This window comes from Eublepharis macularius, chromosome 3 (genome assembly GCF_028583425.1).
Source record: "Eublepharis macularius isolate TG4126 chromosome 3, MPM_Emac_v1.0, whole genome shotgun sequence".
In the NCBI taxonomy this organism is placed as follows: domain Eukaryota; kingdom Metazoa; phylum Chordata; class Lepidosauria; order Squamata; family Eublepharidae; genus Eublepharis; species Eublepharis macularius.
The window spans coordinates 181,950,470-181,965,532 of record NC_072792.1 but is presented as its reverse complement, the minus strand read 5'-3'; the positions used below and the strand labels follow the sequence as shown (position 1 = coordinate 181,965,532).

At 46.9% G+C, this 15,063-nt stretch overlaps 1 protein-coding gene across 1 annotated transcript in view; it reads right to left on the bottom strand.

Moving 5' to 3' along the window:
• RELT (RELT TNF receptor) overlaps window positions 1-15,063 on the bottom strand; it is a 90,273-nt gene that overhangs the window by 16,359 nt on the left and 58,851 nt on the right. Inside the window, exons 3-6 of the mRNA XM_054974490.1 lie at window positions 13,913-14,026; window positions 12,642-12,820; window positions 6,435-6,520; window positions 1,383-1,634 (exon numbers count right to left, since the gene is read on the bottom strand). Coding sequence (XP_054830465.1) covers window positions 1,383-1,634; window positions 6,435-6,520; window positions 12,642-12,820; window positions 13,913-14,026 — 631 coding nt within the window. The remainder of the gene's footprint in view (window positions 1-1,382; window positions 1,635-6,434; window positions 6,521-12,641; window positions 12,821-13,912; window positions 14,027-15,063) is intronic.

Genomic DNA, 15,063 nt, shown 5'->3' with positions numbered 1-15,063 from the left:
GTGATTTTGCAAAGTACTTTGCAAAAAAAAAAAACCACAGCTGTCCGCTTGCCTTAATTGCAGCAAGTTATTGGCAAGAGGTGCTTAAAAAAAAAGAATCGGGCAGAACAAAGACAAAAGCTGGAAGATGAAGTTTCAAAACAAAGAAAAGAGTTTGGAGCCTGTTTGTGCAGAAGAGAAAGCCCAAGGCAGGAAAGACAGACCGCGAGGAATAGGAAAGAGGCTGGTGAGTCAGAAGTTTGTATGGATGATATAACAACACTCAGCTCTCCACTCCTCCGGTCCCGAGCCTTAAAGTGAAAGAACAAACCCCTCCCTAGCTGGCAGTCAGCCCAGCCCAGGGAAGCTCCTTCAAAGGCATTTCTATGAATGAACATGCACCTTTCATACACTGGAGGAGCAGGCAGACCGTCCTTCATAATTTAACAGGAGTGACGCTACCTTATTCCACACCAGAACATCTAGTCTCATATTGTCGAGCACTGCTAGTGTGGGGCTGTGGTAACTGTGTCAGACTATGACAGGGGAGACCCAGGTTCAAATTGCCTCCCAGCCACAATTGGGTGACCTTGCAGGGTTGTTGTGAGGCTAAAAGTAGGGTGGAAGGGCTGTGTTTGCCACTCCAAACTCCTTGGCAAGAAGAGCTCGTAGAGCAGGTGCTCTATCACGGTGCTCTATGAGCTCTTCTTGCCTTGTTCTCCCGTGACTCCAAACTCCTTGGGCAAAGGGAGGATAACAATCATATAAAGCAATAAAAATGAATTCTCCAGCAGTAGCTCGCCAGGCCCTTTGTGAGCCCTCTTCCTATTGACAGTACCTTTTAAACTGGGATAAAAAACCAGGAACTTCAGCACGCAAAGCAGAGGCTCGGCCACTAGGCCAAGTGGAGCAAAGAGACTTCCAAGAGATGACGGAGCACTTGAGCAGCTTGCATTCTATTTTCGAATATAGCAGAGAGTTGGATATCTTTAGCTAAGTATTTGCCTCCTTCCCCTATCCCTGCATGCTTTTCTTTGACAATTCTTGGGATTCACAGATGCCTCATCTGCTTTACCAAGAGGGTGCCAACACACAGGGCGAAATGTGAGCCTCCAAACGACTTCTGCCATTCTTAAAATGGCCCTGTACAGCAGCTGTCAACATTACTATTGCACATAGAAGGCTGAGACCAGAGAATCGCCTACATCGGCCTGGCAAAATCGGAGACTTAAATTGTGCGCACATAACGTCACACAACAGGGATGCTTTATCGTATCGTAACAGAAGTCACAAGTGACTCTTTGTGTCACATTGCACTCAGGTATTGGGACAATGGGAATACAGGCATATTATGAAGCCCAGCGAGAAGGCCTGGCATCCCAGCTGGATGGCTCCTTTCTCACCGTTCCTCTCGGCTTTGGCTCCCTCCTCGTCCTTCTGCGCCGTGCAGTGGTAGCCCTTCTTCATCAGCAAGTTGCAGAAGAGGATGCCGAGGAGGCCCATCACACAGAAGACCGGCACAATGGCCAAGACGGCATACTGGGTGGCGTTCTCCTCCGGCTTCCCGTCTCGGGTGCCGTTCAGCAACGTCTTGTCGTCCCGCCTGTGCGAGGCCTCGGCATTCCGAGCCAGACGGGTCAGCCACTTCCTGGACCCTGATGGGGGAAAGAAGGACTTTGAATACAAATTGGCAAAGGGCTGACGGACAGAGGGAGGGATATCTGTGTGTGTATCAGCTCTCATCAGCGGAGTAGGATGGGGGAATCCTTGAGCAGAAAAACATTGAACGGTGACACAACCTGGCAGTGACTTTGTCACTACTTTGTGTGCTGCTGAGCCCAGGGAGTGTGTTGTGGGTACATGATGCTTCTGGGAACCTCCAACTCCCCCTGTGAAATACAATCAAGAACCCTGTGGCAGTTTAAAGGACATAAATCTACCAAGTCTTAAACCTGGTTTGCCAGAAACATGTGTGGATGTACAGCTGTAGCTATCCTGAGTACAGAAAGGAAGTGGGAAATGTCGTTTTTCCACTAAAGATACAAAGTCTAGCTAAAACAGACAAAAAAATCAACCAGGGCAAGAGACCCACCCACCCCTTGAACTTTCTGAAAGGAAGAGTGGAACAAATATTTATTTTTCAAAATTCTCTCTTCTACCTTTCCTTAAACCCGGCAAAAACCTAGAGGGAGCTTTCTGCCAAATCTTGTCCCCTTTCACTCTCCCCCCATGTCATATCGACTTACAGTACACTATAAAATCCATCTTGACTCCCACTGAGAAATTGGACTATAAAGAACAGAATGAATGAATGAATGAATGAATGAACAACTGATGAATGAATGAATGAACGAAGCCCATTTTTACACTGATTTATCAGTTGTTCTTGTCCTGCCCTCTCTTCAGGGAATTCAGGGCAGTGTAGATTGGATTATCTAGATTTATCTTCACAACAATCCTTCAAGGTGGGTCAGGTGAGAATCAGTGATGGGCTTGAAAAGTTTTGTTTGGGGACTGGAATCCGAATCTCTCTGGTCCTCTTGCCGTTACAGCATACTGGCTCTCCAGATTTTAGATGAAACTGTTTCTAGTAGAATCGGCTTCACCTTGCAGCTTTTCCAACCCACTCTGTTTAGGACAAGAAGGAACTTGGGGGTGGAAGGAGGGTACCATTCATCAACTTTATATTCTGGACAAGAACAGAATCACATCTATGTTCTGTTTCTAGATCAAAACATACATTTTCATCATACACTGTTGTGTAAACTGCATGCTGAAATCAGTTGTTTCAATTTTTAAAAAAAAAATCTATTGGTTTAAATGCCTTCTTGGAGTATCTTGATGCAAGAGAACAGCCGGTGTTTCCAACTGCACAATAGAATTAATCATTCTCCAGAGGCCAGAAACTGGATGCCTACCATATGTCAATCTTAGGTAATCTGGGTGGATATAATAGCCTATAAAGTCATTTAATTGAACTTCCGCAATGGAACTGAGAATCTTACAATCTGCGTTCCACAGGCAATTCATCTCGTCATACATGAATCAGGCACCAATGCGCCAATCTGCAAACAAGCTTCCTCCCTACAGAACCGCCCCTCCCTTTGCAACAGGTCTTTGACTGGCTATGATATTCTTCTATTTCCGGTCGGAGACAGGTGCAGTAAGTCCACTGTCTGGTGACTGGTGCCTGATGTTAGAAAATCTGCACCCCAGACATGGTTGATTGCCTAGAGAGCCACTTTGGTGTAGTGGTTAAGAGCATGGGACTCTAATCTGGAGAGCCGGGTTTGATTCCCCCCAGGGCTTTTTTTTCCAGCCGGAACGTGGAGGAACGGAGTTCTGGCACCTCTTGAAAATGGTCACATGGCTGGTGGCCCCGCCTCCTGATCTCCAGACAGAGGGGAGTTTAGATTGCCCTCCATGCCGCGGTGCAGAGGGCAATCTAAACTCCCCTCTGTCTGGAGATCAGGGAGCGGGGCCACCAGCCATGTGACCATTTTCGCTGAGGGCGATTTAAACTTTAAAAAACTCTCCCTTTGTTTCAGCTGACCCAAAGTGGCATCATTGTGCAGTCCTGGGAGCGTGCACGCACTTTGCGCATGCACATGTGGTACCCAGGGGCTCTACCTACCACCAAGAGTTGCCCCCTGTGGTGGCAACCACTGAGTTCCACCACCTCTTTTCCCAGAAAAAAAAGCCCTGGGTTCCCCACTCCCCCGCTTGAAACCAGCTAGGTGACTTTGGGCTAGTCACAGTTCTCTGGAGCTCTCTCAGCCCCACCCACCTCACAAGGTGTTTTATTGTGGGGATGATAATAATATTGTAAACTGCTCTGAGTGGGCATTAAGTTGTCCTGAAGGGTGGTATATAAATCGAATGTTGTTATTATTATGTTATTATTGCTACCGAGTCTGGACGGTGCATTTCTGTTTCCCTCTGAAATTAACCCATAGAGAGAGGACTGGGTGGGTTGGAGCACACGGGACCATACATCTGAGTCAATCAGGTACTTCCCAGGTTATCAACAACAACAACAACAACAACAGACTGAACGGCATGGCTGCCTGAAGCCTCCCATTTGGGGAGCAAAAATAATAATAATATGGTCTCAAATTCATATGTTAATACAGAAAAGTTTGAAGATCGATATACAATTTAAACCAGAAGCCTTTTTGTTGGGACTAATGGACAAACAGCTGGGAAATAAACATGGCATTCTATTTTTATATAAAAGGTAAAGGTAGTCCCCTGTGCAAGCACCGAGTCATTACCGACCCATGGGGGGACGTCGCATCACGACGTTTTCTTGGCAGACTTTTTACGGGGTGGTTTGCTACTATTTTTATATAGATAGATGGAAAGATAGATTTATTGTCATTAGCCATAGGCCGTCACAAGATGCAAAACAAAACAAAAAACATGAGTCATCTAAAAACAGTTACATCCATCGTCGTAGATAGAAAAATTAAAAAACTACGAGGAATTAAACCAGTCATACAAATACCCCATTCAAAGAAGCCTTCGACGAAGCTTTAATCCTGTTAAAGCAACAGCCTTGCAAAACGTGCCTGACGATCTACATCTATTTTTATATATGACCACGGTGGCTAGGCTTTTATATGCGCAAAAATGGAAAAGTACAGTACTGCCTTCAATGGCTGACTGGATTGTGGAAATGATGGAGTTAGTGGAGATGGCTAAACTTACAGCTCTGATCAGAGATCAAACATTGTCTTTATGGTTAATTGGAAACCCCTTATTGACTTTCTGTGTGAGATGAGAAAAAATGAACAGATGATTTGTGGATTATATTTCAAAGAAGAAATTTAATTTCTTTTTCTTTTCTTTCTCTTTTCTCTGCTCTTTTTATTGGGCTTTTTATCTTATCAATAAAATAAAAAGTATATCAAAAATATCAACATCAACAATAACAACAAAACAGGATTGCATCTGATAAAGAGAGCTGTGGCTCTCGAAAGCTTATGCTACAATAAAGTTGGTTAGTCTTAAAGGTGCTACTGGACTCTTTACTATTTTGCTACTCCAGACTAACATGCCTAACTCCTCTGGATCTAAAACAGGGTTGGAAATCCCAGCTTGAAGCTGTTCTGCACTCTTGGTTTGGAGAGAAATCACAAAAGCATAGAGGCCAGTTTGGATATAATAGCCATCTACAGTTTGTTCAGAATGGGTAGGAAGTAAGCGAGCAAAGATAATGCACGCTCTCCACTTTCCTAAGCAACCAAGGATATAGCACACAGTTGGAAGCAGAATGAAAAATGGAAAATTAAAAGTCTGTGCAAGTGTGTTTAACTGGCACGGTTTGAGAGCAAGCGAGCAGAACTTTGATCAAACATCATAACCCTGGTTGTTAATTCTTGACATACTACGGGCAGCAGCCCAAACAAGGCCAGGTTTCATTTCCCGCACAGCAGTATTCCCAATCTGGAAAGAGCTGAAGTGGCTCCGGCCTGTTTCCCCTCTCCCAAATACATGCCTACAAACAGCCTTGGACAGTATACTGATATAGAGCCACGAAGACCAGGGTTGCAGAGACAGGCAATGACAAACCACCTTTGTTAGTCTCTAACCATGAAAACTGCACCTGGAGTTGCCATAAGTCAGTTCTGACTTGAGGACACGTTAAAAAAAAAATAGAGCAAAGGGAAGTATCAGCACCTGAAACTTCCGGTCTCAGGGGTAATAATAATAACAACAAAAACATTCGATTTATATACTGCCCTTCAGGACAACTTAATGCCCACTCAGAGTGGTTTACAAAGTATGTCGTTATTATCCCCACAACAACAAACACCCTGTGAGGTGGGTGGGGCTGAGAGAGCTCCAGAGAGCTGTGACTAGCCCAAGGTCACCCAGCTGGCTTCAAGTGGAGGAGTGGAGAATCAAACCTGGCTATCCAGATTAGAGTCCTGCCGCTTTTAAGTGACTGACCCAAGGTCACCCAGCTGGCTTCAAGCGGAGGAATGGGGAATCAAACCTGGCTCTCCAGATTAGAGTCCTGCCGCTCTTAACCTCTACCGCAAACTGGCTCTACTTCACACCCAGAAGGTGCCAAGTTCAATTCCCAGCATCTCCACAGAGATCAGGGGCTGGAAAAGGCTTTTCTCTGCTCAAGGTGCTAGAGAGCGACTGTCTTAAATGGGCCAAGGCCGAACTCAAGGGACCAAGGGTGTCGCTTGGTAACATGCAGTTTCATGTGCTATTGAGAAGAGCTGATAGCTCGATGGTATTACAGCTATTGCGTCAAGCTACATGTTCCCACATCGAGGGGAAAGAAAAAGCGACCAGCCACCGCCCATGCCTCTCAAAATACACAGTTTTGCTCTAGAATACAGAACAGATCTCCAAAGCAAAATGTCAAATACCAGCTGGTGTTCTGCACAGAACGGAAATTACAACGTCCCTCTACCTTCATTTTCTTTAACACTCACCTGGACATCCGGGCATGCCTTTGGGGGCTGACGAACAAGGCAGGCAGGTAGTTCTAGGGTCTGTCTCGCCTTCGGGGCTGTAATACCTGCAATGGACAAAGGCAGACGTTTGGTGAATGGCCGAGCCTTCCAAGAGGCCCACGTTCCTACAGAACCAAGCCCCAACCTTCCTTCTGAAGACCTCCTGTCTACGGCATGGCTGCGTTCATTGAAGAAGGCGGGGGGGGGGGGGGGTTGACGACGGGCAGCATGACACACGTGCAAAAATAAATCTCCTTTTTTTGCCCCGTTGGTCCCAAATGGGAATATTGAGACCCAATTGAATAACATAGCCGTTGTCCTGATTTTGACTTTTAAAAATTGTTGCTGGTTGTAAGTTTAAGGCTTGGACTTGGTTTCCACCCGTCCTACATTCATCCTGTATTGTAAACTGCCATGGGAATCCTTACAGGATAGGGAGGGGATTGTATGAGGTTAGAAATAAATAAGCATTCTTCCCTCTTCCGCCTCTGGAAGGGGCTGTGGCTCAGTGGAAGAGGTCCCAAGTTCAATATTGTATTTTCACTCGCACATGCATTGGATCTCAGTGAGAAAGGCAGCCTATATCATCATCATCATCATCATCATCATCATCATCATCATCATCATCATCATCATCATCATCATCATCAGTTAAAAGAGGGCAAACAGGCAAAGCAGCTGAGCTGCTCTGGTTCCTGGCAGGTACACTGGGATAGTGGAAAGATACACAATCTTCTGCAGAGAAAATTGCTGATCTTTAGCTGTTTTATAGTTAAAAGCAGGGTTTTTTTTCAGCTGGAATGGGGTAGAATGGAGTTCCAGCACCTCTTGGAAATGGTCACATGGCCGGTGGCCCCGCCCCCTGATCTCCAGACAGAGGGGAGTTTAGATTGCCCTCCGGGCTGCTCTAGTGACGCGGAGGGCAATCTAAACTCCTCTCTGTCTGGAGATGAGGGGGCGGGGCCACCGGCCATGTGACCATTTTCGCCAAGGGCAATTTAAACTTTAAAAAATCCCCCCCTTGTTCCAGCTGACCCAAAGTGATGTCATTGTGCGGTCCTGAGTTCCACCACCTCTTTTCCCAGAAAAAAAAGCCCTGATTAAAATGCACTGTGCTTTAAGATCAATAAATACAATAAATATTTTTATAGCTGCATTTATTGATCTTAAAGCACAGTGCACTTTCAGCAGTAACTTGTGATGTTCTTATGTCCGTAGAGTGAAAGTTTTGTAGCACGGTGCACTTTAATTATAAAACGGCTAAAGATCAGTAACTTTCTCTGTGGAAGATTATTATATCTTTCCGTTGCTGCAATATTCCACGGTGTCCTTCACTTTTTGTGGGGTACACTGGGATGGCAGAGGTGGGTGAAGCAGATGGCTGTGGAGGAAATGGGCGGATGAGATGTTGCCATCCCCACCCTATCCCATGTGGCCACTGCCCAGATTGCCCTTGTTGTGGGGTTGGCTCTGGCTTGAGCCCCACATACAGGATTACAGAGTCCTGCTTAGGGTTGCCAACTCTGTGTCGGGAAATTCCTGGAGATTCGGCAGTGGAACTTAGGGAAGGCAGCGTTTGAGGCGGGACTTTGGCAGGACAAAATGCCATACGGGCCACCTTCCAAAGCAGCCATTTTCTCCAGGGTAGCTGCTGTCTGTCGCTTGGTGATCTGTTGTAATTCTGGGTGAACGCCAGGCCCCAGCTGGAGGTTGGCATCCGTAGACCTGCTCCAGAGAAGGCTGCGTTTCAGATGGGAAGAGGTCAAGCCCCACCGAACTTAAGGTACAGTGGCCAGGGAACCCTGAGGGCACCTTCACATCCCACCCTTTCCCGATCCAGTTGGGGCATTCGGATTAGTTAGGCTGACTAAGTTTGGAGTCAGCCGCTGAGGAGCAGCAACAGTTATGACTCAGGCACAACCCGTATCTCTCCTCCCTCTCGCTGGCCTGTGTAAGCGAGTTCAGCCAAGAGTTTTTTGTGACTCATTAAACCCCTCCCGCCCGTCTCTCCCCAGCAGCTTCCTGTCAAGATGTTGAGATTCCTGCTTTTCCGGAAGCCAGGAAATTGCGTGATTTGCCACTTTGCAGAAGAGATGTTCAACAGCTTCTCCACGAGACCCCACCGCTAGCAAAAGGGATCACTGCAAGGGGTCCCTTACTGGACCGCCTCCCCCTTTCTCTCTGATGATAGCTTTTATTCTAACAAAGCCACTCTGAAGAATTCTTTTCATTTTAAAGAGACTGGCTACACAGGGCGGGCTGCAGTGGCAATCTTGGGATGTTTGGCATTTGGCCAGGCAGAATCACAGCATCAGAAGAGGCCAAAAAAGGCCACTAAGCCTAGAGTTGCTAGCTCCAGGTTGGGAAATTCCTGGAGATTTGGGGGGTGGAGCCTGGAGAGAGAGGGGTTTGGGGAAGAGAGGGACCTCAGCAGGGTATAATGCCACTGAGTCCACCAAAGCAGCAGTTTTCTCCAGGGCAACAGATCTCTATGGCCTGATGATCAGTTGTGATTCCAGGAGATCTCTAGCCACCACCTGGAATGTTGGACCAGCCTCTATCCAGCCTCTTCCAGCCCCACCTGCTATGCAATCAGATCGGTGGTTTTCAATCTGGGTTTTAAGGGCACATTTGGGAGTTGAAACAGGTTCTTCCATGAGAGGCATAACTAGTGTCAGGTTCTGGCAGTTCGATCCCCATCGCACTCCACTGCACACACTCCAAGGTATGAGTTAAAGTTACTTTATTAGAGATCCAACAGTATCAGCAATCACAGACAAGGGTAGTAGCAGAAGTGACATGTATAAGGTCGGAGGGGTTAGTTATAGGGAAAGTTCCCGCCTTTAGGATCTGGACGGTTAGGATTCTGGCGCAAAGGGGCCAGAAGGGGGGAGAGGTGTTTTTAGACAGGAGGCGAGAAGAACTGTAGGAGATAAGTTATTTTCGGTTCCCAGGGAGAAGCCGGCACTCAAGGACACATTCTCAAGCGGCTATGAAAACAAAAGCAGACATCTCCGCAGGCACCTGTGAGATAAGCAACCCTCGGCTAGACAGTCCCCCAAATGCCACTTCTCATACTCTCAGAGGATCAGCGCATAATACAGAGCACTGAGAATACTCATGGCAGATATGTAGACAGACATATATGACAACGAGTGGCTTCCAACTCTCCTTCAGTGAACTCTGACTCCACGACTGCCAATCTCCCCCTGCCACCCGCAGAGGCACAAGACCACTGGGTGCATTCTCAGCTCATGAGAATAATGGCTAAGCTGACAGTTCATGCGGAAAAGTGCCCCAGAATACTTTGCAACACACCAGGGCATACGTGATCACTTGTGGGTAAAGTTGCAGTGAGTCATCACAAGATCGCTCTCCTGCAAGCGCCGTTTCCCTGAGGGCAGAAGTTGGAAATTCACTGATCTGGGACATGCGGCGTGCCATGTCTGGAGAGACCCGGCAGACTGCAGAAAGCCGCTTCCTAATTAAAGGAATTGAGATGGCTCAGGCGAGAAGGCCACGCTGCTACCAAGGAGACCCAAAACGCCCAGGAAGTAATTGCTAACACGCTCTTAGAGGGAAATTCCTTTAGTGTGGCAACCCCTAGACCCAGATTAGGGGGCAAAGCCCCCTCACAAAGCCATCCTAAAGGAAAGGTTTAGATATGTTTTATTGGGGCTGGGTAAAATGAGCCACTGTCTAGAGTTGTTTTGTGACTGAATTGTATGTCTATTTATGGTTTTAATGTAAAATTTTAATATAAATTTTAATATTGATGTTATCCGCTCTGAGCCAATTTAATAACAATAACAACAACAACTGTGCTTATATACCGCTCTTCTAAACAGATTAGTGCCCCACCCAGAGTGGTGAACAAGTTAGTGTTATTAGTATCCCCACAATCCAGCTGGGGAGCTGGGGCTGAGAGGAGGGGCTTCCCCAAGGCCTCCTGCTGAGCTCATGACAGGAGTGGAAGTCGAACCAGTAGGGTGCTGATTCACAGCCCAGCCACTTAACCATTATGCTATAGCAGCTCTCCTAGTGTATTATTATCTCACAATCCAGCAGGGAGCTGTGGCCTAGAGGAGGGGCTTCCCCAAGGCCACCTGCTGACCTCATGGCAGGAGTGGGATTCAAACCAGTAGAGAGCTGATTTGCAACCCAACCACTTAACCACTGTGCTACAGCAGCTCTCTGTTGTAGCACAGGTTGCGGGGAGAGTGGACAATAAGTCAAATAAATCAAGCAACCTTCCATTTGCGGAAGAGCTCGTGGTGCCAAAATAAGAACTGCTGGCATCTCCCTCAAGTATACTGCATTGTGCAAATTCTTCCGCCAGTGTGAGCTTCCGCCGGGCCTTTGGCTGAGGACCAGCGGATGTACTCTCCCCTTCCATCTAAGACCATCACTTTTTCTGTGACTGCCCTCCGCCATGTGTTATGCCCACATGTTATGGCCCATATGGGGACTCCCGGTTGTCTATCTAAGTAGCCTATACATAAGGCACCTGGACTACTTTAATGTTTTAAGATTACTACTGATTTTATAGTTTTTATGATTAATTTATTGTATTGTATGGATGTTGTGAGCCGCCCTGAGCCCATTCGTGGGGAGGGTGGGGTATGTATAAATAAATAAATAAATAAATAAATAAATAAAATAATGTTGCGCTTGCACTTCTGCACATGGGTCTGTGGAGCCAACCCATGATATCACTCCAAGTGATTTCAACACCCGTCCCTGGATCAGCTGCAGACAGAGCGTCCACATGAACGCTTCACCCACAGTCCCCTTGCAGTTCTGCTGTTGAGCAAGCTCCACGGGGAAATCCCCAGAAGTCCCATGAATTGTGCTCAGAATGTATCCTGAACCTAGCAAGGTTCATTTCCGTGCAGGATCGGCGCATCCACAGAGGCGGGTCCGGCAGCCACCTTGACTGCTGAGGCACCAGAGGGGGTGCTGAGGGTGAGGGGGCGTGCCACGGAGCTGGTGGTGGCAGCACTGGTGGCTGAGTGGGAGGGCTGTGAAGCCACCTGCGTGTCACCCCAGCCGCCTACCACGCCTGGCCCGCAGCTGCTGCGCCCGACTGGGAGCGCGTGCTGGTGGTGGCAGCGCGGGGCAGTCTGAGCAGGCTCAGTTGCCCCGTGCTGCTGCTGCCTGCAGGTCAGGCGCAGGGGCAGCTGGGGCGGCGTGGGGCAACTGAGCAGAAAGTCTGGGAGGCCACCCGTGCGCCATCCTAGCTGCCTGCCGCACCAAGGGGGCCAGCTCGCGGCATCCTGCGTGATGACATCACACACAGTGACATCATCACGCAGTCCGGGTGTGCGTTGGGGTGGCAACAGCCCTGAAGCTGCCCTGCAGCTTCAGGCGCCAGAAACTCTGGCACCAGCCCTGTTTCTGTGAGTAGCTCAGTTCGAGGCATGTTTCCTTTTAAATAAGAAGCATTAAGTTCAGTGGGGTTTCCTTAAGTAAGAGAGCAACCCTAAGCAGGTCTATTCAGAATCCTACTCAAGCCTATTCAACGGGGCTCACTCTCAAAGAAAATATTCTTATAATGGGCCACGTGCATTTCGGACTGTAGCTTAGACTTTACCGACTATCCCTCCTTCAAGGCCCAACTTCAAAAGGTGAAATGCAAAAATGTCCTGGTGCAATTTTAAACAAGATTCCCATTCTCCTGTATATTTTAAAAATCAAACTTTTGCTTGTGTTAAAAGCTCCTTGACACTTTTTTTGTTGAGCTCCCTTGCTGCAAAAAGGCAGAGCTAAAATCCTGACTGAGCCGCAAACAGATGGCATTGGAAATAACCACAGTTCCTGCCCAGTAGTGCAATTTATGGCTATTGTTGGATTTTTACCTCCTATGTTTTACTTATTGTGGGTTATACATGTCTCCTTTTTTTCTGCTACAGCACTTTTAGGCACTTGGGAAATTAAATTTAATCTACGCTGAATCAAACTCCAAACTAGAGCTCTGACAAAGCTTGCCAGATAATCCATGCAAAAACTTTCTCCCAGATCAGCAGATGTGCCCTTAATTCTGGCCCTGGGTGGGTTAAACAGAACCCCGCTGGAGGCTTCACCCCCACCATGGAGATGTTTTATGGCCCGTGGCTTTGGAGGCTCTGAGGCAAACAAGCTCCCCCTTCAAAAAAACCAGAGAGTCAAGCAAAAAAGACACGTTACCCTGGCATGCAGTCCCCACACATGCTGTCTGCTGCAGGTGTTCCAGGACTGATCCAGGCTCTCTTCTTGTCCTCACAGTGAGTATGCAAGGAACAGAGTTCCAACCCATAGCCGGAAGAGAAGGCGTTTGCGGAGCACGGCTTGCAAATCATTCCCAGTCCTTCCCCAAAGCCACATTTCTAAGGGGAAATCAAACAAAAGCAAGGACAAAGATGCCATTACGCCCAAGGCAAAGCTCTCTGAATTGCGTTTCTTTGCATTTTTCAGGTCCCGTTTTGTGCAATAAGCGATTGTCTTCAGTTACCTTCAAGCCACTCCCCCTCCTTTCCAGCCACTGGCTGAACTGCTGTGATGTCACAGAATGCTCGTGAAAAAACTCTAGGGGGAATCGACAACTGTTAAAGTGCTAACTTCTATGCTGTGTCCCCACAGCTGAGGCGCTCACGTCTAGTTTGGCCCTTAGACTCCATGGTAGAGTGAGGATTCGAACTTGGGTTTGGAGAACTTGGGGGGTCAATTAAGAGCATGTTAGGGAATAATTTTCTAACTTGGTACATTTTTTCTTTAGAGTGCAACAATAAACGAAGAGCAGTGTGTGAATGCAGTCCTGGATCTACTGCAATATTTGTAGTTTATCACACAATACTAGAGGTAAATTCTGATCCAGTATTTTACCTAGAATATTCTAGCACTTAATAATGGACTATATTATATTAAAAAATTTCCTCCCCCCCCCCCTTCTTCTTTCGTTACAGCTCTAGATAAAACACCAGGAGCGCTGCATGATTGGTTTCTATATGTGTGGGTGTGTTTGATCATAAATTGTTTACAACTGACCACTGAGGGAGGCCTTAGGGCCGAAATGCGTCTGGTCGGTTTTTACTGTACCTTGGTCTATTTGTGTTGGTCATTGCACTGTACCATCATCTGTATTTGGAGATGTTTTAGCAAGTTTTAGTATGTATATGTAGCCTGCCATTCAGGCCTTATGTTTTAAACTTGTTTTTAATCTATATTGGTACACATCTATAAGTTGTTACTTAACCCCCCTCTATTTTGTTCCCCTGCTTGTTTGGGTTGAGTTTTTGGGGTTTCCCCCCAACCCCCCCTTTTTTCGTCCTCACCCAGGTTCTTGCCTGACACTGTAACTACCACACCGTAGTGTAGCAGGGCCTGGTTAAGAAAGGACATGGCTCTTTTGTCCATAATGACAGAGCTGGCAAGATAGAGCACCCCACCCAAAGAAGCAGTAAGTACCACGGAGCACTTACTCTGTCTGGCTCCTCGCCTGGTGGACACCCCGAGCAGGGAAGACATGGCCCTTTGGTGCTCCGGTACTCCTGCTCTCCACACATGTGTGCCTGTGCGTGATAGCAGCAGAAAACCTGAATAAAGCATGAGAGAGAAGTCATCATTCTTAGTTTCTATTGGTCTGGGAAAGCCTCTTTCTACTGGACTCTTGCTTTTTTCTACTGCTACAGACAAACACAGCTACCCCTCTTGATCTATCTATAACTCGCATCGGCAAATGCCGAGTCTCTGTTCAGATGAAAAGGTAGGCTATCTGCCTTTAAGGGCCACGACATGTACAGCTGTGCAACTGCTGTAAACATTTGCAAAAAATTACAGCTTGGCAGATCAGAAAAGCAAGCTTCCCGGTCGATGATTCAATTTTCCCCCTTCTTTTTAAAAAACATGCACGACCATGGGGAAAGAAAACATTTGAAGAATTTTTCGCACTTATGACGAACATGAGTCCCGGAGCGTGAATGGGCTATCGAAATCATAAGGGAGTGTATAAAAATCCAACCCGACACAGAAAATGGGATACAAATATTGTCTATGAAACACAAGACGTATATCAAAGATTACCAACTGAAAGCGTACAAAAAAGAGAGAAAATGAAGAGAGTAATTTTGTAGCCGAAAGGAGGGCTACAAAATCAACAACTATTTTAATTTTGTCTGTCTCAAATGTTTTTAGCCTGCCCTTCTGGCAAAGAGCTCGAGGCAACTTTACCTGGATCTCTCAACAATCCTATGAGGTAGGTTAGGCAGAGTATGTGGACTAGCCAAAAGTCACCCAGTGAACTTCATGGTGGGCTGGGAATTCAAATGCAGGTTTACCAGGTCCTAATTTGACATTCTAAGAGCCAAGCTACAAGAGACGAATTACATGAGGAGGATCACCTGAAAGGAGTCACAATGTTAGCCGGGAAGCTGAGTTTTAAAAGAGATCGGAAGGCTGTGTCAATTTCCCCTCTCAGAAGGTTTATTTCCTCTTCACCTCTTAGAAGGGGAGGTGAAACTGACCGAGCCTTTGGGAGGCAAAGAGGAAATAAACAAACCCTCTTAGGAAAGATTTTCCCTGGCTCTGTAGAGGGAATTTCTTAACTGCTCACCAGGGTGGATAAAAAAAAATC